Below are 25,360 nucleotides of genomic sequence, written 5' to 3' on the forward strand. Positions count from 1 at the left end.
TGTATTACACATATATTAACAACCAAGTTCTATAATATGCCCACTTTACAGAGGCAACAGGGGTTTCAGGGAAGGTGGAGACCTTGCCAAGATCCTGCATGCAGCATTCAGAACCCTGAGCCTCCCATGAACTATCCAGGACCTCTCTGGCTCCTCGCTCATGCACAGACTCATGGCTGTCAAGACATGGGTGGATAACTGCTCTCAGCCTTCCAGGGTTCTGGGGCATAGACTCCCTGCCTTGCCTAGACCCAACAACCCTACCAAGGCCAGGGCTTTATTCCTTCTACTTGGATGACTCTCCCACCTCCAGTCTTATGGCGGCAGAGTCAATAGGGTCAATGGCTTATAGTCTTTGCAAGCAATGGGTGTTTGTCTCCTTGGCGGAGATTGGCCATGCCCTCGGCTGCCATACTGCTGTGTCTGTACCTCTGTGCCCTGCACAGGGATGCTTTGCCCTATTACTCTTTCATCGTCACAACACTTGAGTACACCTCCACCAACCACCAGTTCATTCTGCCTTTGTGTTAGGAACAGCATCGGAAGAGGGAATAAGTAAATATCATCTTGGAGCTTGGAAAGCTCTATCTTATTAAGTCATTTGGCATTGTGGGGGCACTATTTACAAACAGCCTGAGATCTCTTCAGAAAACTCATGCAAACCCATGAAGGTCTGGAATTGATTCAGTAGGACATGGAAGCATTGGGGATTTTAGCAGTGCTGAGGTGACTTTGTGGGGTGGTTCAAGGGTTCGGAGAGCAGTGCATGCTGGAGACCATCCAGCTCCCTGGTGAGCTGATGGCCTGTGGCCTGAGAGGGAAGAAAAAGTACCCATGTGCAGGGCCGTGGCCCAGGCCGATGGGGAACTCACAGCCTGTGGGCCTTCCAGAGTAATCAGTGAACACGTGAAATTTCCATTTTTGTAGGTCAAGAACCAGCCATTTTGTATGATTCAGCCTAATACATAAATCACCCCATTTTCAGACTTCAGTAGCTACAATACAGTATTTCTGGGGCTATTCACTTCCACAGAATTCAGAGCAAGACATCTCCAAAAATTTTACTAATCCTGCCCACAGACTTCATCTTGATTCTTGTCCATGTGAGTTCCATCCCTAGTGGTCCCTGAAAGGAGAGTGCTATACATCCCTGCCCATGGAGAAGACTGTAGACCCATCCTAGCATCGGGGTCCCTTGTTCCCCTGAGCAAGAGAACAGAGCCCCTGGATTTCACTGCACCGGGACTCTGGCCGCCCTCAACAGCTCCACCATAAGCCCCTGGTTTCCTTCTGTGCTAAGCACAGTGCTCTGACCTGTCTTTTCTCCCGTGGAGTCCTCCCCTTCTCTCTACCTTCGCAAAGGAGAGGGCATTCAGCCCTCTGCTTCAACGGCCTCTAGAGCAGGTGACCCTGATCCCCTACTCTTCTCCCTCAGGTAGCACTTTGATTAAAAAGTTTATTCTTGGGGCACCTGGGTGGCTCAGTGGGTTAAAGCCTCTGCCTTCAGCTCAGGTCATGATCCCAGGGTCCTGGGATTGAGCCCCGCATCAGACTCTCTGCTCAGCAGGGACCCTGCTTCCTCCTCTCTCTCTGCCTATCTCTCTGTCTACTTGTGATCTCTGTCTGTCAAATAAATAAATAAAATCTTAAAAAAAAAAAAAGAAGTTTATTCTTCACCATCCCTTCCCTTTTGCTCTGCATTAGCTGCACGGGTGTATATTTTCCTCCCTAAAAGATGGAGCCATTGAAAGCGGGGACTGTTGTTCACCCCCTTTGTCACCCCTCCCAGCAGTGCCTGCTTAGGCATGGCCGCACAGGTGACACTTGAAGGCTTACTTCTGCCTCTCTGTCACGGCACTCAGTTTCACATTTTTGTACATTTCTTCTCTCCCTCCACTGCTTCCCAAGGCTATCTCTTCATCCCGGGCTGAGCTCAGTGCCCCGGATGCAGCCGCCAACAGCAGTAAGCGGATCTTTCATTCGTACACAGCACCCTGGTGTCAGTGCTCAGGCTGCTTTGCAGGGGCCTCTGGCAAAGAAATGGGGCCACAGCATCCCCAGATCCCGGGTATTGGGTGGGTCCCTTTGCACCTCAAGTGTTGGGACAGATGGAATTCTGGAAATGTAGATGAAGAACAGATGCACCTTCAGAGCCATCTCTCTGTGCTGTTTTATCTAATTTCTGAGCACAGGGTGAGAATAGCAGAAGAATAACTTGTGGAATTACTTCTTGTGTGTTCCCTTGGAATGGCTTTCCGTAGGAGGAATGTAAATATAGGACTCTCGCCTCATAAGATGGTATGAGATAAAAGACGACACGCTGCTTTGAAACAAGTGCACCCCATCAAGGAGATGGACTTCCCCTGCCTCATCTTCACTTCAGAGCGTTTAGCCTAAAACATCTGTGTGCCTTGTGTGGGGATGTCTGTGACTTGCTCTCCAGGACTTTGGTCGGGTTCAGCTGAAACACCCCCGAGGAGCTCGGAGGGGCTGAAAGCATGTCCACTTGTGTGGACATGCTTTTATTCTTGCCTGTCTACTCTGGCTTTGAACTTTTTCATTTAAAAGCCAGGCCCTGTTGCTGATGGTGCAAACCCTCAGTGCAAGTTGCTGCCAGCCCTTCTAGTAAATCCTCATGAGAGGCCTGTGCGCAGGATAGGAGCGACTTGTGTCACTGTTTTTGCACTTACCTATGACTTTGACACCGAGGTGCCTGTCCTCATTCTTTAAGAACACTGTCTTGGTTCTCAAGCAAACATCCAGACCTTGTAACTTCTCAGGTGACCTCGTCTCTATAATCCTTTGTGTGTGTGATGCCAACTAGACTTACAGTGAGAACACGTTAATTATGAAATTAATTAGTGAGAGCTTGCTTTCAGTGGGCTGAGGGGTTTGTTCATGAATATTTGCCGTTGCCAGACCTCATGTAAGAAGTAGCTCAGCCCCATAAGATAGGTCAAACTGCGGATGGTGCAGCTTGTACAGAAATGTACGACGTGTTAAAATTGAATTTGTATTTATTGCTTACATCAAAGAGCTTATTCCTGATTTCACAGACTAACAGCCTCTGGAGATGGCCTCCTGTGCCCGGCCCCAGCTTCTCTCAGCTTCCCAACTGTCCATCCTCCAGCTGTGCTGAGGTATATCTGCTCATTCCTTCCACCTCTTTCAAATTATTCTATGGGAAGAGTGCAGGCTTGCTGTCTCTCACTTGTGCACTCTCTCTCTCTCCTCCCTCTGGCTCAGGACACATTATTAGGTTGAACCTGAAGTTGCCAATGTTGGCCTAATCTTTAACTTCTCAGAGCCTTGCTTTCTTCAGCTTTAAAGTGAATATAGCCAATACCTTCTTCATAGAATTTCCTGAGAATTTTTCCAAATAATCTTGGCAATGATTGGCACAGAGTAGGAGTAATAATTATGTTTGTGAATGGACAGGTGGATGAATGGGTGGATGTGAGGGATGAAGGGATGGATGGATGGAAGCATGTATGGGAATGTCTGCTTCTTGGCATGAAGTGAAAATGGCCAAATGGATAGTCACTAAATATGCAGGGTGTTTTCTTAAAATACCAGCTCTTTAGCACTAGCGGAATTCACTTAGCAGATGCTGGGGGCATAGCAACAAAGCAGATGTGGTCACCAGCTGGAGCGGAGGTCCTGGCCATGCCCTGCCAGAGACACCCTGGCAGAGAGAAGCTGCTCTGCGCACTGCAGCTCCAGAATGGGCAGTTTGAGGAATTCGTGCTTTTAACAATGATAATGATCCTCCCTGGCAGAAGCAGGAGACCAGCTAACAACCACCACAACAGAACACACAACAAAACACCCGGGGACAAGGCTATTTGGAGAGAGATCAGAGTTTGTTCTTTTTTTGGTTTCCCATGTACATGTACGTGGCGGGGTCGATTTTCACCATGGTGAATTAATCTGCTATTTCATCTCCTTTAAATCAATAACTCTACATACCTGTTTTCTAAGGAAATGCAGTGGACTTTTTTTTTTTTAATTCTCTCCTAACCAAGGGAATTTTATAGCATTACTAAGTGATAAAAAAGTTCAAGTACTGCCTTTAATTTGTCCTTCAGAAAGTTCAAAGGTAAAAGCCCATTAGGTGGCTGATGGCTCACCTTTAATAATATTAACATTGTCACAAAACTTGTGGGGAACCACCGCTCAGTAACTTTTGACCTCCCCCCTGTTTTTGTCCCATGGTATCTCCTGGCTCGTGACATCAGGCAGCTAATGATTGTCACCCATAGAGGGCCCTGGCAATCTCTCATAGATAGACTCAATGAGACAGTCAATTCTTGGACTATCCGTGTAGAAAATGACACAGGCCTCTTATTCTATAGTGGTCAGATCATCAAGGTCGGGGGGGAGCTAATGGCTTCCTCTCATGGCGACTTCTGACAGTGACCAGTGATCCTGGCCCTTGTGCCACAATGGCTCCTTTCTTCCAGCCCTCAGAATGCCTCTCAGCAAGTGCTTTTTCCAAAAGATAAATGATTTCAGTGACCTACATATCATTTGTTATTAGTCACAAGTTAACCCATTTGCTCTCTCACGAAATCTGTACAAGCAACATTAGTAGATTCTCTCCATTAAAGATGGCCTCCTCGGGAGCTGCACATGGAGGGAAGACCAGGACACAGTTGCATTCCAGGAACTTCGGCCACACCCAAAGGGGCACTGTAAGTGGCATTATGACCTTGGCGACACACTGCCTTTGAGAATTGCAGAAACAAAGATGCTTAAAATTGTTTTCCATGGTTCCATCCCCCATCTCAAGAATATTTTTGGAGGAATCTATTGCCAGTTTGCAAAAATTCTTGCAAATTCATTAAAACCCTTAAAAATTATAAAATGTGGTGCATGATTCAGTTTTCTCTGCACCATCCATTAGACCTGTCTGCTCTGTTTTTGCTTTTTTTTTTTTTTTTAAAGACTTACTTATTTTAGAAAGAGAAAGAGGGCTCAAGCGGAGGGAGGGGCAGAGGGAGAAAGAGAGAGAAGTAGACCCCCCCAACTGAGATCTGAGCCTCTCACAACCTTGAGATCATGACCTGAGCCAAAATCAAGAATTAGACACTTAACTGACTGAGCCACCCAGGCGCCCCAAACATCTTATTTTAAGTAGGCTCCATGCCCAATGTGGGGCTTGAACTCATGACCCTGAGATTAAGAGTCAGGTGGTCTACCAACTGAGCCAGACAGGCACCTCTTAAGACCTTTCTGCTCTTTGAATATCCTCTACCTGTGTGGTTTCCTCTCTCTGTGCCCCGCTGTTTTTCTCACCCAGAGCATCCCCAGGGCTGTTTCAGGGGCTTTCTGTGCCAGACGCCTGTGCTGTGTCATCTCTCCTTCCCCTCAGCCTGTGTGCCTGGCTGCCAGACCCACCTCCCCACATCATCAGTCAAGCTTCCTTCTTTGGGGGCCACCATCTCTTCCTGCCAGTCACATCTAGACTTCTCTCAGTCCTATTCCTAAGAAGTCCTGTTTTCTTGTAAACTTCTTGTAAACTGCTCATACTGCCCCCCACCTCCACCTACTCCTCCTCCATCATTCTTACCCTGCCTATTACAGCGGCCATCCAAGTCTCAGAGCCATGCTGTGGGGAGGACCCTCCTCACAAAGCAACCCAGCCACCCCAAAGGGCCCAGCGGGTCCCTGCTCTCAATACCTGGAGCATTTATAGGCACTACCTGAGAAACGTGTCCTGCAGGTCAGTCCTGCTGCACCATGTAAGCTGGGGAGAAGACAGGGACCATGAGGTAGATGTCTTTTATAGTCTCCATGAACTCAAAAAATAATTACTCCTGATTGAGGAAGTGTAGACTTCTTTTTTCTTTTAACATTCTCTCATTCATGCACTCTCCTTGACCCTTCAGGGGCCAAATCAAATACATACCAGGACAGGGGAGCCCAAAGGCCTGCTTACATGATGTCCCATGAAAGCAGTGGGACCCCATCTCTATGATCAGCATGTGGCTGTGAGGAAGCCTGGAAGGCAAGAGTGGTAGCGAAGTACCAAGGGAATTTCTAAAGTGATAATTCTAAGGAGTCATGGGGCAAGAAGAGTCAGAAACACCAGTTCACAAGTGAATCACCCATATATTTGAAGAGATTCAGAATCAACAGTAGGCAGCACTCAAGTTTCCATAATTTAAAACAATGACTGTCCTTGTCCCTGGTCCTCCTGTTTCAGTTTTTAGTTGAGAATAACATTTCCCTTGAAATGTTCCTCCATCATTGGAGGAAGCAGTGGGACAAGGCAATGCCTTAGCCCTCATCAAGCCCCATGACTCTGGGCCAGATACCTGGCCGCCATACAGGCTACTGACCAGTCCTCGGCCCCAGGGCCATCCTGCCTTCCGTCCTCTGCTCTGTGATGCCAGGGCTCCCCACCCCACAGTTATCCCTTGCCAACTGCTCTTCAGTTCCACTAACGGGTGCTGCTGTGGTCATGAACATCATTCCACCTGGACCCTGGACTCCACACCCATATGACATCATTCCCCCTCACTGTAACATGGCCCTATGGGTAAGCCCTGAACCCTCTTTCCTAGTGAGGAACTGAGGGTCTCTGAGTCAAGCTACTTGCCTACGGCCACATGGCACTGAACACAGAGTTGGCTTAGACCATGCTGTTTGGCACAACACACGTGTCTCTAATCTGTCTTTTACTCAGAGTCCTTGCAAAGACAAGTGTACCCTCTTCCATGGTTTTTAATGACACCGAGTAGCACATAATTCAAACGTTAGAATTTGCCAGAAGCTTTATTACCTTTGAAAGATAACAGTTGAGGCTTAACAGTCCCTTCTTATTGCCTCTCAGTGTTCTGCTTGTGGAGCAAAAGCCAAATGGATGTTGCAATGAGAAGCTGCATTGTTCTCCTGTGTTGAAGCACGTTGCAACTTCAAACATATCTAAATTATTTTCTCATTGAAAATATCCATTTGAAATAATTAATAAAACTTCAGAATTATATACTGATTGTCGTAAAGATGTGACCAGAAATAAGCAGAGTAAGATCATATTTGTTTAAATGGACTCATTTAAATTTCCCAATCCCTCACTGATCCATAAATGAAAGAATTGAATTCATATAATTTATTACTTGAAATTCTGGCCTCTTATATCAATAATACGGATAATAACTCAAGCTTGGTATTTCAGTTTAGCTATAAAAATTGCCAATTTATTGTGTACTAGTCTTGGTTCTGGAGGGAGAGGAAGGAATCTAGTTTCCTTATTTTCACCTTCCCTGTCAGCAAATAAGAGTATTTGTGAATTAACTTAGCATGACAATTGCAAATTCTTAACTAAAGTAATATTCAAATTAAACTGAGACTGCATAAGAGAGTAGAAGGGGCCAACATTTGAAACAAATCAGCCTGGGCTTGAGTTCAAGCCCTGCTCAGTACTAACTGGGTAGTCTCAGAAGGATTATTTCTGCTCCCTGTCCCTGCTTCAGCATCTATGGTTTGAGATTTCCAAGAGGACCCATGGATTCATGGCTACAAAAAGGGCAGAGCAGTATGCCAACACCGGGCAGGTCATTCTTGTTTATTTCATAAGGATTGTCTTTTATTCTAAGTGAGGTTTGCCCCACTAGAACTCAGGCTAATTATAATGTAAACTCAGAGCCATAATGTATTTTAGAGTCCCCCACAAAATACTATAACACTTACCGTGATGTTTAGTGTTATATATTATAGAAGCCAAGACTTAGAAGAGAAATGAGGAGCAAGGAAGTTTCGTTTGTTTGTCTGTTTACATCTGAAGGGAGAATAATGGATTTACTGTAGAAAGCATTAAGTAAATATCGGCTGGGGCGCCTGGATGGTTCAGTTGTTAAGCGTCTGCCTTCAGCTCAGGTTATGATCCCAGGGTCCTGGGATCAAGTCCCACATCAGGCTCCCTGCTCAGCAGGGAGCCGGCTTCTCCCACTCCTACTCCCCCTGCTTGTGTTCTCTCTCTCTCTTTCTCTCTCTCTCTCTCTCTCTGTCAAATAAATAAATAAAATCTTAAAAAAAAAAAAGTAGGTATCAGCTGGATGGTTTGGATGGATAGATGGTTAGAAGATTGGGTGGACGGAAGGAAGGAAGGAATGTTAGAAGGTAGATAAATGGATGGATGGATGGATGAATTGGGGAGTGGCAGGCATAGTGATGAGTATAATAAGGAATTGTGGGAAGAGGAACCTGGGCTTTCTGTTATGGGTGGTCTGCTTCACAGGGATCATATCTGCCTCCTGGTCTGGGGACATGCCATACAATTCTACTTCGTATTTGAATTGTGAAGAACATCTCCAGCTCTCTTTAAATAAAATACAAAGTGGCTCCAAAGGACATTTTCCTCATCTGGGCCATGTTTCATGCCATTAATAATATAAAGCTGGTGATTTAATGGAGCTGCTTTTGATCTATCAAGAAAAGAAACACCTAATTCAATTTAGTTATTTTTCCAAGAGTAAGTATCTTAATTTGAAGGAGAATGATTTGATTATAATTTTAAGTAATACTGCAGTTATATTTTTAGTCATGACAATGATATTGAGTGACTTTATGAGACGCAAATGTGGAAAGTCCCAGAGAATTGTGTGAGTTGGGAATTTGATCTTTACCAGCATTCAGGGCTGTTTCTGTTTGTAATGTGACAAATATATTTTAGTCAGAATGAACAGGATTTCTGATAGGGAATTTTGCATATAAAATATAAAAGCAGGCAGTTTTCATTTCAAGTGTGAAGTAGAATAATTGCAGACTATAATGGCATACAAAATCAAGATATAGACAGACATCATTTTTTATCTGCACATTTTCTTTTTAAAGCATCTGTTATTATGAGAGAATTTCTAATTCTGATCTTTGTTCCCACTGGGTTAGCCTGGTTTCTTTATTTCCTTCTGCATTTTTCTGAAAAATAGAAAATTTCTAGACGCTCAAAAGTACCTACTGAAATGTAGTATAGATGTTGAATCTGTTATCCAAATGTCCCACTCAAATGGGATCGAATATTCACTACACCTGATGACATATATTCTCCAAGGACAGAAGAAAACACATAAAAAAAATCTTCCCTCCCACAGTTTACCCTGAGCCAGATTTAGCCAGAGCTCACGTAGAAAATTGCTTTCCTATAACTGACAACTGTGGGGTCATTGACATGACACCATCCAGCGTCAGGTGAAAGCCATGGAAAATACCACAGCCCGTGAATGGGAATATGACCAGAAGCACAAAGAATGCAGTGGTCTCCCCACACTGTCCACCATCAGATACAAGGTGCCAGGCCCTTGGGAGGGGGGGATAAGGACGCCAGCATATGGGGAGGCTGCCAGGGGTGGGAAGTAGTTTTAATCAAGGAATGAGTGACAGACCGAAGGAGGCATCTGCATTGCCAAGTGCTGCAGAAGTCTCACCCTGCAAGACAGAGGATTTGTACACCAGCGGTGTTTAGTGAAAAAGTCCCCATGTCCCTGTCCTAACCCACAGGAATTTCTCTCACTAACATGTTATAGCTGGAAATACTTACTTGAGAGCTAAGCACTGAGATTTATTTAATTGGCAGGAGGAAAAATCTTCCAAGTTTTCTTTCCCCTGAAGTTGTTGGAGAATAATGTTTGAATTGGAGGGGAAAGGAAAAAAGCTCCCGTCTCTTCCTTCAGGCTTCCATAAAAACACCAGGAAGAGGACAGAGCTGGGCCTTCTGTTAGTTGTGGCTACACAGGGCTTTTCTCTTCGAGGGAGAATTCTGACCTCAAGAGGCAGGGCCATGGCTGAGAGTGGGGGCTCCAAAGTCAGGCTGCTGGGGTTGAGTCCAGGACCTGGCATTTACCATATGAGGGGCCTGGAGCATGTTTTGCTCTCTGTGCTTTGGTTTCCTTCCCTAATCAAAAGAGTAATAGAAAAACCATACAGGATGGGATGCGATTCAGCCTATAAAATGTGCGTGGCCTATGGAAAGCATGTGATCATTGTAGTTGGCATAACTCTCTCAATAGCATCCTGTGGTCGGTGCCACATCAGCGGAGGTGTCTCGGGCCTAGGGCTGGCTTACACTCGGGATGCAGTCTGGTTCATGTGTCACAAACAGACACCCCCCCCCCCCCGAGGGCTATCAGGACCAGGAGTGCTTTTTGTAAAAGGGCATCCTGTACACGGCGTGTTTCTGGTCATCTCTGAGACCATGCAGCCACTGTGCTCAACCCTCACGTCAGACTTTTCCCTGACACCTCTGCCAGTTTCCTTGTGGGCGGTTTCCCTTTCTCCCCCAGGAAGAGGAGTGGCACAGTAATGCACAACAACTACCTTGCAGGCTCCAGGGCCCAGTGGACATGGGTTGTTTCTCTACACTGCTTTCATCTACACTCATGCAAGGACATCTCCTGGTCCATGCAAAGCAGCTGGACCTTCATCCAGACAAACAGTTTTTAACAGAAATGAAATCAGAGTTATTCCATCAGCCCCTGGGAATTTCTGTGACCAACCTCAAAAGCATAAAAGTTTTCCACTATGTTATTTAACTTGTATACACATTTATGGCCTTTTAAACCTAACACTGACCCAGTTGCTAGAACCAATGTTAAGAGAAGTAAAAGGTGCTTTTGGCCTTCCAGCTACTCAACACTTTTTCCCCTTTCGTGAAACTAGCATTCTCTGTGCTCATCTGACCACTTGGGGGTTTACACGGGGGCCATGTCTGTTGACAGCCGTGGCCATGCCTAGGGTTGGAGCAGTTCTACGGTTCCCTGCATCCATGCATGTCCCCCCACCCCCACCCTCCATTGCCACTCAGTGTGACAGGTTGACAGCTCCACTCTTGTGTCCCCTTGGTGTAGCTTCTGCTGAAGTGAACCATTTGCATCACATGCTGTCTTCAATTGCCAGAAATCAGTTGCTTTAATGTTAAGTGTCAGACGTAGTTTTGCTCCTTCTGACTATGGAAGAACTTTGTATTTTTAGAATTTCCCCAAATTTCCAGTTAGGTTTCGGTAATTTTTTGGCTCTAACTGCTAAGTCTGTGGGTGTATTGAGTTTCAATACACCCTCCTGGGTTGGCAGTCATAGTTATCACTCAGGTGTACTGAGGTGATGCCCTTTTTCACCTAGAGTCTGCATAGGCCAAAGGAGGCCACTTGGCACCCTTCATATGAGCTGATTTTCGGTTTCTAGGTCACTTGCATTTGGTAACCCCCTAGCTTTTCTTGGAGTTTCTCCTTGTCATCTGATAATTGGTATTAAGATAAGTACCTTCCTGGAAAACTCAGATGCCATTAAACCATTGTAATTATTTTTATAGAACTATAGAAATATTCTTTTGTTTTCAGATGTATTTATTTGTTTTTAAATGTTCCAAAAGAAAAAAATACAACTCAAACTTATAAACATCATAAAAAGGAGTATTTCACCCAAAGTGTTTGCAGAAATGAAAAATCTAGAAAGCCCGTATAGAGCTTGGTGCAGATACTTTGGGCCAGGAAATTTAATTCTGCCATGCCTGAGCCCTGTCCTACTTCACCTGTGCCCAGTGGGTTGTTGATGGGCAACTGGAGAGGATATTTCAAGAGAAGGAGAACCAGAATGTCTGCCACAGATGATTTTTTCTTATCCTTGTTGACTTTATTCTCTTATTATCTATCATATATCATCATGAATCTCTTTTATTTTTAGAATCAACCTAGATATAAACTAATCTGTTAGGTCACATGGAATGCACTTTCACCTCCAAAGTGAGCATGCTTGAAGCATAAATACTGGATGATTCAGTTCAAATTACATTGCACTAAATAATACCTGTAATGTATCCATAATAACTGTCCTCTTAAAATCAGTGACGATAAAGTCAGAGCTGAAAAATCCATGTTTATTGCCATTTCAATTGTCTGGCCTTTCTCTACCTTGCAACAAAGTACATTCCAGACTTCGAGTCCATTCTTCATTTCTCACTGTTTTACATTTAGTTGTGACTTCTACATGGATGTGGAATGCCAACAGTGGCAGAGGTAGCCATTTCTCCAGCTAAGGCTCAAAGTATGTTTTTTAGCCCTTTCACGTACCGTATCTTTAGGGTGAATGAAAATCTGTGAAAGAGAAATAGTTCAAGTGACATGGACTCCCTTCCTCCCAGAAACCACACTATTGGCATCAGCGTGGCAGAGCACTTGGGCTTCTTGCTGTTCGTATTGATTCATCACTTCTTGGGTGGTTTCCATCATCGCTCATGTTTTTACCGCCAGACACATGGAGAGGCAGTGTCGTGGGGTCCTTTCTCTCTTGGTGATTTACCAAAGGTGTGGTGTACTCACAGCACCGGAGGAGATGGAAATGGCAGTGCTCCTTCACAAATCAGTCCCCTGAACAGAGCTGACATGAGTAGAGATCCGGTCCATTGGACCCCTTGGAGCATTGGAAATCCTGAGAGGGAGACCTTCAATTCCCTGTGCCAGAAGGATGCAGAACTATGGGAGCAGACCTCCAAAAATCTGTAATAGCCTGAAGCAAACCTCTTTCTGTCCCATTTCCACTTACTCTTGTAATTTCCTCAGAATTATTCTTAAACCTGGTTATATGGATATTTTCTTCTTTCTTAGCAGAAGTAGACTGCTTTCCTCTCCAAGAGTGTATCATTAGTGTTTGAAACCTAATCGAATATCTTATACCTCCATGTGTTTAATTTCCTTTTCCCGAACATCCATTTTACTTGGTTACATTGTTCAGTAAAGTCATCCTCTTCATCCGTTACCAGGCTGTGACATTTACTTTGAATGATTCATTTATTTGGGGTCTTAAACAGTCCTAGAATTTAAATTTGCATTATATTGAAAGACAAACAGAATCTCTGTAAAAAATGATGTATGCCTTTAGGCTGTAGCTGGCATCTGTTCCTGTCTTGATGATTATGGAATTTCATCCATTTATTTAGGATTATTGAATGCCAACCAGCCCACCTACGGAGTATTCCCCAGGGTGGCAGATACCGGGGAAGATGTTAAGGATAGAGAAGTGCATTGGAGCGGAGTCTCCTCTTCCAAAAGTGCCCTTCCCAGGGCTCTGTGACATGGTTCCCTTCCCACTCCCTCCTTCATCTTCCTTTCCTGCAAATGTACTCCTGCCCCCCCACCATGGAAGTGGGCAGGAAGGAGTTCCTAGCTTTGCATGCTCCCCTTTTCTCCTTCAAGAATGTCTCCAAACCCATGATACATCACTCCTTATCTTCAGCCCAGGCGTCTCTGCCGGGACACAGTTGTCATCTGCCCAGTATTTCTCCCCTGACATCCCGTCTGGCCCCTCCACTGTTCCCCTCATCAGTCACCTGAGCCCCGATCACTAGAGTTCTGTCCTGCCTTCTCCCTCTGTCACCAAGCGTGAGCAACCCTACAGTCTGACACCTCCTCTCCCTTCCCTCTACCCCTGCTTTCTTGAGACCCATGTCACATCTCTCTCCATTGACTAGTTTTTCTTCCTCCAATCTCTCTCCCTTCTAGACCCTTCCACACACCATAATGCTCTCCTCCACCATTATCTCTCAAGTATCGGTCATATCTTGCTGTTCGTCTGTTTAAAAACTCCAGTGATTCTAAATGCTAGAAACTGTCCTTCCTCCTGCTGTGATGGGCTTTTTGCCGTCTGACCTAGACCACTGTCCACCCACAAGCACTCACACGTCCTCTGGGTCCATTTGACCCATGGGGTGCTTATCACCTCACAGGTGATGGGTGTCTGTCTTCCCAGATAGGTCATGAATGCTGTAATCTTTCATCTTGCTCCTTCCAGCTCTTAGAACAGTCCCTGGCACCTGGTCTGTTCCTCTTCGGGAGTCTTCCATGAATAAATGATCCAGCAACAGTGCCTGGAGGGCTTAGTTCTCTGCCTCAGGTTACCGTCCATCTGGTTCAGAGTGTGGTCAGTGAGGACCTGCCCACAACACCTAGTGTATACTGCATACCATAGGCATCTGGAGGGACAGTTTTTCATTGAGGTATAATTTACATACCGCAGAACTCACCCTTTTAAATTCTGTAGTACGGTGGTTTGTAATATATTCACCAGACAGTGCCACCATTAGTCTCGTCCAATTCCAGAATGTTTTCATCACCCCCAAAAGAAACCTTTTATCCACTGGTACTCACTCCTCATTCCTCTTCTCCCCGCAGCCCCCGGCAATTACTAATTTCTTTTCTGACTCTGGGGATTTTCTTATTCTGGACATTTATATAAATGGAATTACACAATATGTGGCCTTTCGTATCTGCCACCTCCCACTCAGCACTGTTTTCAAGGGTCATCGTTGTTGTAGCACATTCAGTATTTCTTTCCTTTTTATGGCTCTCCATTGTGTGGATAGACCACATCTGTTTATCCATCAGATTATGGACATTTTGGGTTGTTTTCACCCTTGCCTGTTGTGAATATGAATAACGCTGCTGTGAACATTTGTGGACAGGTTTCTGTGTGAATGTACATTTTCAGTTCTCTTAAGGAACTGCCAAGCTCTTTCCCTCAGCAACTGTACCATTTTACATTCCCATCAGCAAGGGATGAGAGTTCCAGTTTCTTCACATCCTCACCAACACTTTCTCTTGTTCCTTCTTGTCCTTAGGATTATAACCATCTTAGTGGTTTTAAAGTAGTATCTCAATGTGGTTTTAATTTCCATTTCCCTAATGGCTAATGATATTGAACATCTTTTTATATGTTTGTTGGTCATGTGTCTATCTTCTGAATTGAAGAAATGTCTACTCAAGTCATTTGCCAATTTTTTACTTAAGTTGTCATTTTATTATTGAATTATAAGAGTTCTTTATATAATCCAGAGATGAGGCCCTTATCAGATAAATGGATTTGCAAATATTGCCCATGGAATGACTGGTGGGTTGTCCCTACACTTTTTTTTTTTTTCCAGTCCCTTCACTTTCTTGATAAATTTTCCTATTTTTTTCTTTGGTTGCTTGTGCTTTTGGTGTCATATCTGAGACCAGTGAGCATTTTGAAGCTTTATCCTTTGATCACTGTTCAGAACACTGCCCAAGAAACGAAAATGGATTATCACCATCCTCCACATCCTCTCTTCCAAAAACTATTGGTGGTGGGACCAGCAGAGGAAATCGGATCATTAATTTCCTCATTTTGTAAGTTATTCATAGTTGTCCCTTCTCTGAGCTCAGACACTCCGCAACTACTAATGCATCTTTTTGCTAGGTTTAAAGTATATCTATAGATGTGTTTTAAAATTTGATTCAGGGTAGCATTCTTCAACCCACCGCTGTCTTAAATAATCTTTTTTCTACCAGATTTCTGTGAGCAGAGCATCTGTCCTTGTGTGAGGAATGTGCCCACCATCTTGTCTATAACACTTTGTTCTCTGCTTCACCTGGGAGGGCTGCTTCCAACCCGACCTGTGTTTTATCTCCTCTTCCCTCCAAGTCAGGCACATCCCCCATCCAGACCCCTTGTCAGTCAAGACCATTCTCAGAGGTTATGGTCATTTCAGATCTGCAAGTAACCTTCTTACCATTTCCACATGCTCAAAATGTACATGTCCTGGAAATAGGCAACGAACAAGTACAGAGTACTGAGACATTTCTACAAGCCCATGGATTGATCGTATAGACCAAGTCAGCATTGACCTCTTGAAACTCGAGGGCACTCTAGATTCTCCTTAGTGGTGGCACATCTTCTCAGAGTGATCTGGAAACCTAAGTGAGGCCATATTGCTCCCTTGCTTCAGACCATTCAGGCCTCCTGTGACCTAGCCACAGCCAGTCTTTCAACTGAGCCTCCTGCCCCGTCTTGCTACACTGGGGTTCCCGTCTCCTTTCACTTCCTGAACCCCCCCCAGGGTTCCCTCCAGCTCATGGTTCTCTGCACCTGAATGCTCTTACAGAGAGGCCTGCCCCCACCCTCTCTTGGCTAACCCCTTTTTGGCCACCCCTTCTGAGGCTTCCGTGTCCTTTTGGTCCCTGCTCGCCTACCTGGCACTAATGGATGAACAGTTTCCCTTCTTCGACACTTGTCCATGCTAGAATGGGGGTCTGACCAGGGTAGGGGCAGACTGGTACATCTGAGCATATTCAACTGTCCCATTCCCCAGTTGTGTGCCCATTGCCAAGCACTGATGGACACTCAGCACATATTTCTTAAATGGGTGAATGCTTGAGTAAAAGTGGACTTGCTTTCTGAAAAGGGCAGATTCACTTGAGATCAAGTGTACTAAGCAGAGCAGGATGCTCTATAGAAATTGTGTGCACAGTATATGTGTATGTATGTATGTGTGTGTGTGTGTGTATATATATATATAAAATACAATATGTTGACTTTTCTCTAGTTCAGCGCATTTGTCATTCTTAGTGGGCGGTCATTCTAGCACAAGTATCTTTATAGGAAAACATTTTCTCTGAAGCAATACCCTCCTCCCCATGAATGGCATTTGTATCCAAAGTTTTCCACAACTTTCTGAAAATGTTGAGCACTCATATTTTAGTCTGTTTCTAGAACTAAGGCCTTAGAAATGGCACTGCCTCTTTTCTGCTTTTTTTGTGTCTGAGTCAGACGGACCTGCCTATCATTGTTATCTCTAACAACTAAACTTATACCTTTCCTATCTGCCTTTGGCTTAGAGAAGTTCATTCTGTCCTTTGAATAGGTGAGAATAGATCTCTTTGATTAGCAGTGTATTCCATTCTTATCAGAAGGCTTTTCATTATGAAATATTTTCTTTTTTTTTTTTTTTAAGATTTTATTTATTTATTTGACAAAGAGAGATCACAAGTAGACGGAGAGGCAGGCAGAGAGAGAGAGAGAGAGAGAGGGAAGCAGGCTTCCTGCTGAGCAGAGAGCCCGATGTGGGACTCGATCCCAGGACCCTGAGATCATGACCTGAGCCAAAGGCAGCGGCTTAACCCACTGAGCCACCCAGGCTCCCAATTATGAAATATTTTCTACAGACCAGAAAACCTTGGACATTTACAGAAGTCCTAAAGAACAATGAAATATGCCCCCATCCTAACCCCCCATGTGTACTGACCAATGTATTTGTGACCCTTCCATGTGCTACCTACCTCTCCTCTACCCCAGAGATAATCTAGGTTATAGTTTCACTGCATGGATGTGTATTCCTAAAGCAGTATGTTTCACTTTGCCTCTTTTTTTAAAATGTTTGTAGTTAGAATGATCTTCAGTGAATTACTTTTTTCATTAGCATTGTTTTAAGTCTCATCCATTCTAATACACATACATATCTATAGTTTATTTTCACTGCTGTATAGTATTCTACTGTGTGACTACACCTATCATTAGAAGTTAAAAATGGTTTGTCTCTCTTTTTTGACTTTGCTATTGTCTATAGAACATGATAAACATTCTTACCTGTGGAATCGCTGCCCTTTCCTTAATAATGTCAAATTGTCTTCCTGAGAAGTTAGGCCAATTATTTCCTACCAGTAGGCTGTGAGAGTTCCTCTGCCCCACATCCTCTCTGACACTTGGATTATTAGATTTTTGTTTTGTTTTGCCAATCAGGTATATATAAAATGATATCTCATTGTGGCTTTCATAATCCCTGATTTTTAGTGATGTTAAGCACTTTAACATCCATTCATAGTTCATGTTCTAGAAATGTTTATGTCTTTTGCCCATTTTTCTAATAGGTTATTTGGTTCTTTTATTGATTTACAGGAGTTCATTATCTATTCTAGACATGTAGCCTTGGTCAGTTAGGTGATAAGACGACTTCTCCCACTTTGTGCCTTGTAGCTTTACCTTCTTTATGGTGTTCTGGCAAACAGTAGTTCTTACGTTGAATATGCTCAGATGTACCAGTCTTTCCCCTCATGGTTCATGTTTTTTGTTTCTTGTTTAATAAATTATTCTATATCTTAAGGTCACAAAGCCTTTGGCCCATACTTTCTTCTAGAAGTTCTATATCACTTGGTTGTTGTTGTTTTTTTTTTTAAATCTATACAGAATTTTACTTCAAATGGAAAAATTTCTAATTTCTCCTTCTAAACTGCCTTTGCTTGGAATATGTCTAGCAGTATCATAGCCCAGAACAGTGGGCACAAATCCCAGGCAATATATATAAGCTAGGTAGCAAGTAATGTAAGGAGGAACTTGACTCACACTCAAGGAGCATAGTGGGCTATGTGGTGGCCCCAGAAAGGTATGTCTAATCCCAGAACCTGTGAATGTTAACTTATTTCAATAAGGGTCTTTGCAGTTATAAGTAAGTTAAGGATCTTGAGAAGATCATTCTGGATTATACAGGTGGGCCCTAAATCCAATGACAAGTGTCCTGATAAGAGACACACAGAGAAGAGGGGGGCAATATGGCCAGAAAGCAGGGGCAGGAGTGACGCTGTCATCTGGAGCCTCTGCAGGGAAGAAGGCCCTGCTGACACCTTGATTTTGAACTTCTGGCCTCCCAGAACTGTGAGGAAATAAACTTCTGTTGTTTTAAGCCCCCTAGCTTGTGGTCACTTTCGGCAGCCACAGGAAGCTAATATAAGGATGTTAAGGAAGAGATGGTCCTCTACGGTAACTATAGCAGGAGGTTCTTTTCTCCTCCATCATATTCTCAAGGGAAAGAACAAGCGGCAGTGGCAAAATTTGCAAGTGCCACAACTTATCCAAGGGGCTCGAGGTTGACTAAAGCCTCCCAGGTGGTGCCGAAACGTGGCTCCCCTCCCTTTGTGGACCACTGCCATGGGAAGGGGAGTCCGCGGAGTAGCAAGAGGGCCCAGCTCTGGGCAGTCTTGTGTCAGCGATAAGGGACTGCAAGGAGTTAAGAAAGAAAACCAGGGACAGGTATGGGAACCACTGCAGAAGACACATATCCTGACCTCAGGAGGCAGCCTCTTCCAAGGCTGCTTTGTTGGGCTGGGTCTGGTGTCCACTCCCTGGAAACGTAGAGAAGGTCCTGGCAAGAGAGTGTCAAGGGTTGGGAACAGCGTACAACCTGCAGTAGAGATTCTTGCCGTACAGTTCTCCCTTTTCCTTAAAAACAAACAAGCAAACAAAAGAACAGGAGTTATGACAAAGAAGTTGAACATCTTAAATAGCAGTCAACAAACACATAGCCTGAATCTATACAGTAATTGAAGTAATTGTTATTTTTTCTGAATTTATACAGTCAGCGTAGTCTATGGGTATCCATGCAGCTTAAACCTATGGACTCGGGTGGATTTCAGACCTCTGTATAGTTCAGTCGCTTGATTTATCCTCTCTGCTAGTTTAGCTCCCAACCTTGCATGGGATCCTGAACTTAATCCCATGGACCATAGAAAGCAAGATACAATAGCCAAAAGCAGTAAAGGTTGGAAGACCTGAGTTCTGGTCCCAGTTGTATCACCAAGTAACTGTGACTCTGGAAAATCACTGGACTCCTCTGTGCTTCCACTTGCTGACCAGTACTGTGGGGCGCATGGCACTCCCCTGGCTCACAGAGGCCTAACATGAAGGAGGCACGCTCGTCCTAAAGCCTGACACAGAGGGTCCTCCTACTTTATCCACTATGCTCTTTCTGGGAGAGGAACCTAGAAGCCCACATTAAGGAAAGAAGGGGAGGAGGCAATCCACATCTATGGTGCTTCTCCTGTGTGCTAGAACCAGGGTTAAGGCTTCATTACACAATTGCATCTGATCCTCAGGGCAGCCCCGAGGGCAGGTGTCAGCATCACTGCTTTACACACAAGGCAGCTGATGCTGGGGACATTGGAGCAGCTTGTCCTGGGTCCCCCAGTGGGTGGAAAAGAGGACTGGAATTTCAACCTAGGCCTGTCTTCCTCCAAAAGGCAAGTTTCTTCCTCGCATGCTCCTGCTGCTGTTTTGGAAAATAGAAGCAAATAATCATCAAAATAAAATTTGGGGAAGTTGGGTTTGGATTCTTGAGCTTTTGCAACCCAGCTGAATGTGTCTTGAGGGTCTCGGAAAGTTCTCTTGGAAGTTTTGGTTAAAATGTAAGCAGCAAAGATATATAGCCTCTTCATTCAAGTAGAGAAGCATTGGTAAATGATAAAATTCTTAGATGACAACATAGACACAGCGGGTCACTGAAGAAGCGCAAAATACTTAGAAACCAAGAGGGGTTTCTAGATAGTAATTTGAATGCTCTCTGAATTGAGTAATCAAAGGGAAAATTTTCTCTTTAACAGCATACTTTACTATGTGTGGTTTTGAATGAGATAGTAATTCAGGCCAGCATTTAAGTTTTACATCTCTTAGTGGCCTTTTTAAGAGAACAGCAGGGCAAAAGCCAGTATGGAAACAGGTATTGAATGTGTGACCAGGTGCCTGTTTAGCCACCTGCCTTCAGTCAGAGGCGCTGACCATCCACCCCTGGCATTATTACAGCGTTTGGTTCCCATCTTAACATGTCTTATGCCTGAGAAGAACCTTAGAAGCATTTTGATGTCTAAGTTATAAATGCCTTTTTTTTTTTTTTTTTTTAATATATATACCAAGCAACCAGCCCTGAAGCCCTAAAGATGTTAGGGAAGAAAATGTCAGGTAATACTGCTCCTAACTGCCCTTGCTAGTAGTTCTAATACGTTCCGTTAAATCCCAGAGCTACGATTTTTAAGAGCTACTAAAAGAAATGATTTTTTGGCACCCTGAGCTCCTTCTCTGTTTCTAAACACTGCCAGGATTGGGGTGGTGTTTGTTTTCTTTTTGTCATGGTGTTTACATGCCCTGGCGTGGGCCACGAGTGAAAATGCATTTGGTGATCTCCTGGTCTCCCTGCAGTCCCTAATGGATGTTTGTCTAAATGACAACACCCAGTTTAGCGCTGTTAACGCTCCCGTGACAGCATAGGACCAGCCTGGGGGTGGGGGAGTGTGTGCTACGTGTGACAGTTGGGGGCGTGAAAGCGAGATCAGGAATCTTCTATGAGGTAAACACTTCCTCCTCTAGTATCTGGTCCTGGAAGCATCTTTTTGTGCTTTCTTCCATAGTGCCCTGTTTTAGGAGTTAGACCATAAATATTCATTGAGCCAGAGAATCTCAACACTTGATTATCACCCCACTGTAACTCTAATGCAGGACTTGCTCTTAGGCGCCCAGATTTCTCCAGCCTGACAAGGACAAGCTTCCGAATTGGCTAGTGTCATCCTGGGTGAGGATGATGGGCTGCTGTCTGAGGTCAGTCTACGGGGTATTATACATGGCATCTCTTTGTAGGGTTGCCTGTGAGCTCGATTAACATAGCAGCCACTCTTCCAGATACACGGCTTCCAAAGCATATTTAGCAAAATGCATCCTCACTTCTATTTTGTTCGCCATTGTCCCGAGCACTGTATGTGGACGTGTTGGACGCAGTGGGGCCTTTCAGGAAACAGCAGGACCATTCTAGGCAGAGCATGACAGGTCTTTAGAGGGCTGCGCCGGCTCTAACCCAGGCCCTCAAGCAGACTGCGGCCTGAAAAGGGGAGCCATGAATTGCGCGTTGACAGCGGGCCACGGCTGTCCTAAGGCTCAGGTGGTTGTCAGCCATAAGTTTAGCTCAGCTCTTTGAGTAATTTGTCACGCCTCGCTCGGCCCCTGCTGGGCCAGCACGTGCCAGCTTAGTGTCAGAGAGCCTGTTCGCCAGACGGCCACTCAGGCCTAACGTCCTGCTGTTCCCTGGACCCGTGGCTCACTGGGGCTGTGCTCGGAGGGCCGAGCCGCGCGACAGCCAAGTGCTGTGCAGAATAAGCATGTTCATAATGAGACGTGAATGGCATTAGTGGGTCCCTCTAGAATTGGGCCTGAGAGGACGCCTCTCACTGTGGAAGTGCGGCAGCCTGTTCGTTCGTCAGGGTGTCACCCGGAGTTCAGCGTACATTTAAGAAACCAGTTCAGGCTCCCACCACCCAGGCCTTCGGCTGTGGTGACCTTCTATATAACGCACTGGGAAGCCGTCAGAGGGGTCGCTTTTGACATCCTCAAATGCATTTTGCTTTTCTCAAGTGCCTAGAGCGACCCTAAAGAGAAATTCTGGAAGCGAGCTGCCTAGTAGCTCTTTCCACGACAAAAGGCATATCCTCTGTCCGTGCCATCCAACCCAGTAACCCCAGCTCATGTGTGTGTGTGTGGCTGCTGAGTGCTTGAAGTACAGCTAGTGGGACCCGGGAAGGGAATTGCTGATTTTCGTTTTTTGTTTTTTTTTCATTTTAATTGAACTTAAATTTAGATAGCCACATGCGGCTCCCGGCTACCACGTTGGCCGGCAAGGCCCCAGGATGCCTCTGGTCTCACCCTGCAAAAACTCTTTCTCTGACTATAATTAAAGGAGGAGGAAAAGGAAGGGCCTGCACTGGGAAATCTGTGTGCATCCTTGGACAAAAAGAAAATAGAAAGATATTTTCCTATCTTAAATCACATGCTTCCTACTGAAAGCTGATTAGAAAAGCATCATTTTCACCAACTTCTATTTGTGAAGAGGCCATTTTGGAAGGATAGTTTTAAAATCCAGCGAGAAATGCTAGAAATTACTTTGGCTCTTCCCAAGCAGCAAATAATGAACTGATTGATGGTGATCCATGTTCCCTGTGTTCCTGGAGAATTAGCATGATTTTCAAAATGACTCAAACACATCTTTTAACTTTTGCATTGATAACTGGGAAGGGGAAAATGAGACGTCATGCCGACTTCCCCAAGTGTTAATTCATAAAGTCATATGTGCGGGGCCTCCATCCACTGTCGAATTGTTCTGACGTTATCCTGTTATTGGAAGTGCGTGATTCACCTTCTGAGGAAACAGAAGCCATACACAAAAGGGGAAGATTTGCTTTCTGCCCTGTGAAAGGCTGCCACACGCAGGGGTCCTATTAAGACAGCTGGAAAGTTGCTTCAGCGTGTTACGCTTGTAAGTTTTATTGGTGACTGGTTTTTGATTACACATTTGAATGCGTGTGTTCCAGACTGCAGTTTTAATTAAAAGGCAATAGTCTTTTCTTTTTTAAATTGCATTGTGCCCTCTCTGCTAGAGTCTCTCACTTATTAGCTCCTATTTTCTCATGCTCTAGCCCATCCTGGCTGGAGGCACTGGTGCCCTTTCTGAGCATACCTTCCCGGCCTCCTGCCTCCCTCTTCCCCGGGGAAGCACATCCTCTCACCTTTTTTTTTTTTTTTTAAGTGTGTCGCCAATTCCTGCTTTAAGCATCAATTCATTCTCTAGGAGACTGAGAAGAACGTTGTATATCCACTGACCCGGGAAGGGACGGTCCGACACTGTCCCACAGTCGGGTGCCTCCGTTTTTGTTTGTTTGACTCAAGTTTAATGACTTTTTGCTGTGTTTCTATAACCATTGATGTACATATTTTTCAGGAATGTTGCTGTTGGGTGTAACCAAAGTCTAAGAGGGAGTTAGATCTCAATATCAGAATCTTACTGTTAATTTTGAGTCATATTTAATTCCCTGGCAGGATGGTAATGGACTTGCAAGGTACTTTTCTCCCCCTCCCCACTCATCCACGTCAAAGTTGCGTAACTGTATTCCAACCAAAATGAGCTGTCATTGTTATGCATGTCATTCCACATGTGCGCTTGCTTCCTTGACCGGTGACTGCAGCTACGAAGAACGAGCTCTGTACCTCGAAGCAATAATTCAGAACCACCGAGAAGTCATGACGTTTGAGGATTTTGCCGCCCAAGTCTTTTCTCCCTCGCCCAGCCCCTCCCTCGGCGGAACGGGTGAGTGTCTGCATTATTCTGCCCTCCCGCGCTTAGGACGCACTCGAGCAGCAGATGTACACCTGTTTTTCACAGATAAATGCTTGCAAATTTAAGAAGAGCATTCTCCCTCTGAATCAACTAATGAATATCAAAAGGAATGATGACATTCATTTTAATTTGTTTTGTATCCGAGCTGTTCACTCAGTGCTTTTCTTCAGCTATCCTGTTAACCCCCGAATCTAGCAAGGTTAATGAACTTTTTCTCAGTAATGTGCTCCAGTTCATTCAGGAGTGTGGGTTTCTTGCTGAGCTGGGAATATGTTGTTTAAAAGCGATGCCCAAATCAGTGCTTACTTATCAAAAAAGTGTTCCTCACAGTCGAAGCCGTTGCTACTAATGCTAAATGGGGATTATGCTGCCGAGATACTCGGGTCAGGGATTAATGCAAGAGAAATGGAAGGACAGTGTCCCCTGGTCCGTCATTACAGCAGAGCGGCGTGCATGCTTTTCTCTCTGGAGTGGTCTGGGTCACATGGACAAGCTGCCGACCAGAGCAGCACCTGGCGTGGAACCTGTTTAGCAACTAGCTTCCAATCATTTTCATTTATTACGCCAATGGAAAATTTCAAAAATTTCCATGCATGTCTTTGTTTTTAGGTTTTACTCTTTTTATATTTCCAGTTTGAAAAAAAAAATGGGTACTACCACTTAAACTGATTATATGATTACTGTGGGGTTTTTTTTTCCCAAAGAATAGAATTACTTGTGAATTTCTGCATGTAATTACAGATTAATTGCCTTTCAGAGAGTAAATGGGATATTTAGTCAATGCATGTTGAAATTCTCAATGAGGGGCTTCCCTCTTCTTCCACCGGTGTAGACACAACTGTTAGCATGCTTAATAGATTTCTAACCTGTGTCAATTGTCTCTGAACACCGCCTTACTTCTCCGATTCTGACTTGTTAACAAATATCTTACACACAAAGTGAAAAAAATTAAATTCAGTGAAATAAATCACTTACAAATAAAATCAGCCATGCATCATTGTTTAACATCGCTGGCTTCAATCCTTGCCTTTCCGAGCTTTGTTGGGAGATAAGAGGGAGAGGCTTGCTCTTGCACAGGGAGCCAGGAGCAGCAGGCAGAAGGCCTGAGAGATAAGCAAGCTGGCCGAGGTGCGGGAGCCCTGCGATTTACATAATCACGCCTCTGCTTCCTGGTGAGGCGTCAAGAAACACAGGGATGGCCTCTATTGATCTTTGTTGAACTGGAATACTAAACAACATGAGAAAGCTTATAACTTAAAGCTTTGATTAATGTTTCTTACATTAAAAAAAAGTAGAACAGCTGTGAATTGAATTCTTTTATACACTCTGCCAACATTCTATCTAAACCAAAAAAAAAAAAAAAAAAAAAAAAAACCGGTTTCAAGGGAAATGAAGATTTCACACCACTCTGGCTGGAGGTTTAAAATCATTTCTAGTTTGTAGGTGAAAGAACATGAAGGATCCATGGCAAAGCTAATTTTTTTAAAAGATCTCATTCAGCTCTTTCTCCTCCTCATGAAGTACTGGGGCTTAATTTTTCTGTGTTGTTGTTGTTGGGTTTTTTTGTTTTGTTTTAACTCTTGAGAAAGCTTTATGTTTCTTAAAATTAGAAGAAATTAAATAATAACTAGATATTGGCATTCCTTAGCTGCT

The 25,360-nt window shown here is 44.3% G+C and overlaps 1 protein-coding gene across 7 annotated transcripts in view; it reads left to right on the forward strand.

The window, feature by feature from the left end:
* Positions 1–25,360, forward strand: part of RALGAPA2 (Ral GTPase activating protein catalytic subunit alpha 2) — a 320,063-nt gene that overhangs the window by 273,114 nt on the left and 21,589 nt on the right. For all 7 annotated transcript variants that reach the window (XM_047743681.1, XM_047743679.1, XM_047743680.1 and 4 more), the window contains one exon: positions 23,556–23,677. In XM_047743681.1, the coding sequence (XP_047599637.1) occupies positions 23,556–23,677 (122 nt within the window). The remainder of the gene's footprint in view (positions 1–23,555; positions 23,678–25,360) is intronic.

This window comes from Lutra lutra, chromosome 9 (assembly GCF_902655055.1).
Source record: "Lutra lutra chromosome 9, mLutLut1.2, whole genome shotgun sequence".
Classification (NCBI taxonomy): Eukaryota; Metazoa; Chordata; class Mammalia; order Carnivora; family Mustelidae; genus Lutra; species Lutra lutra.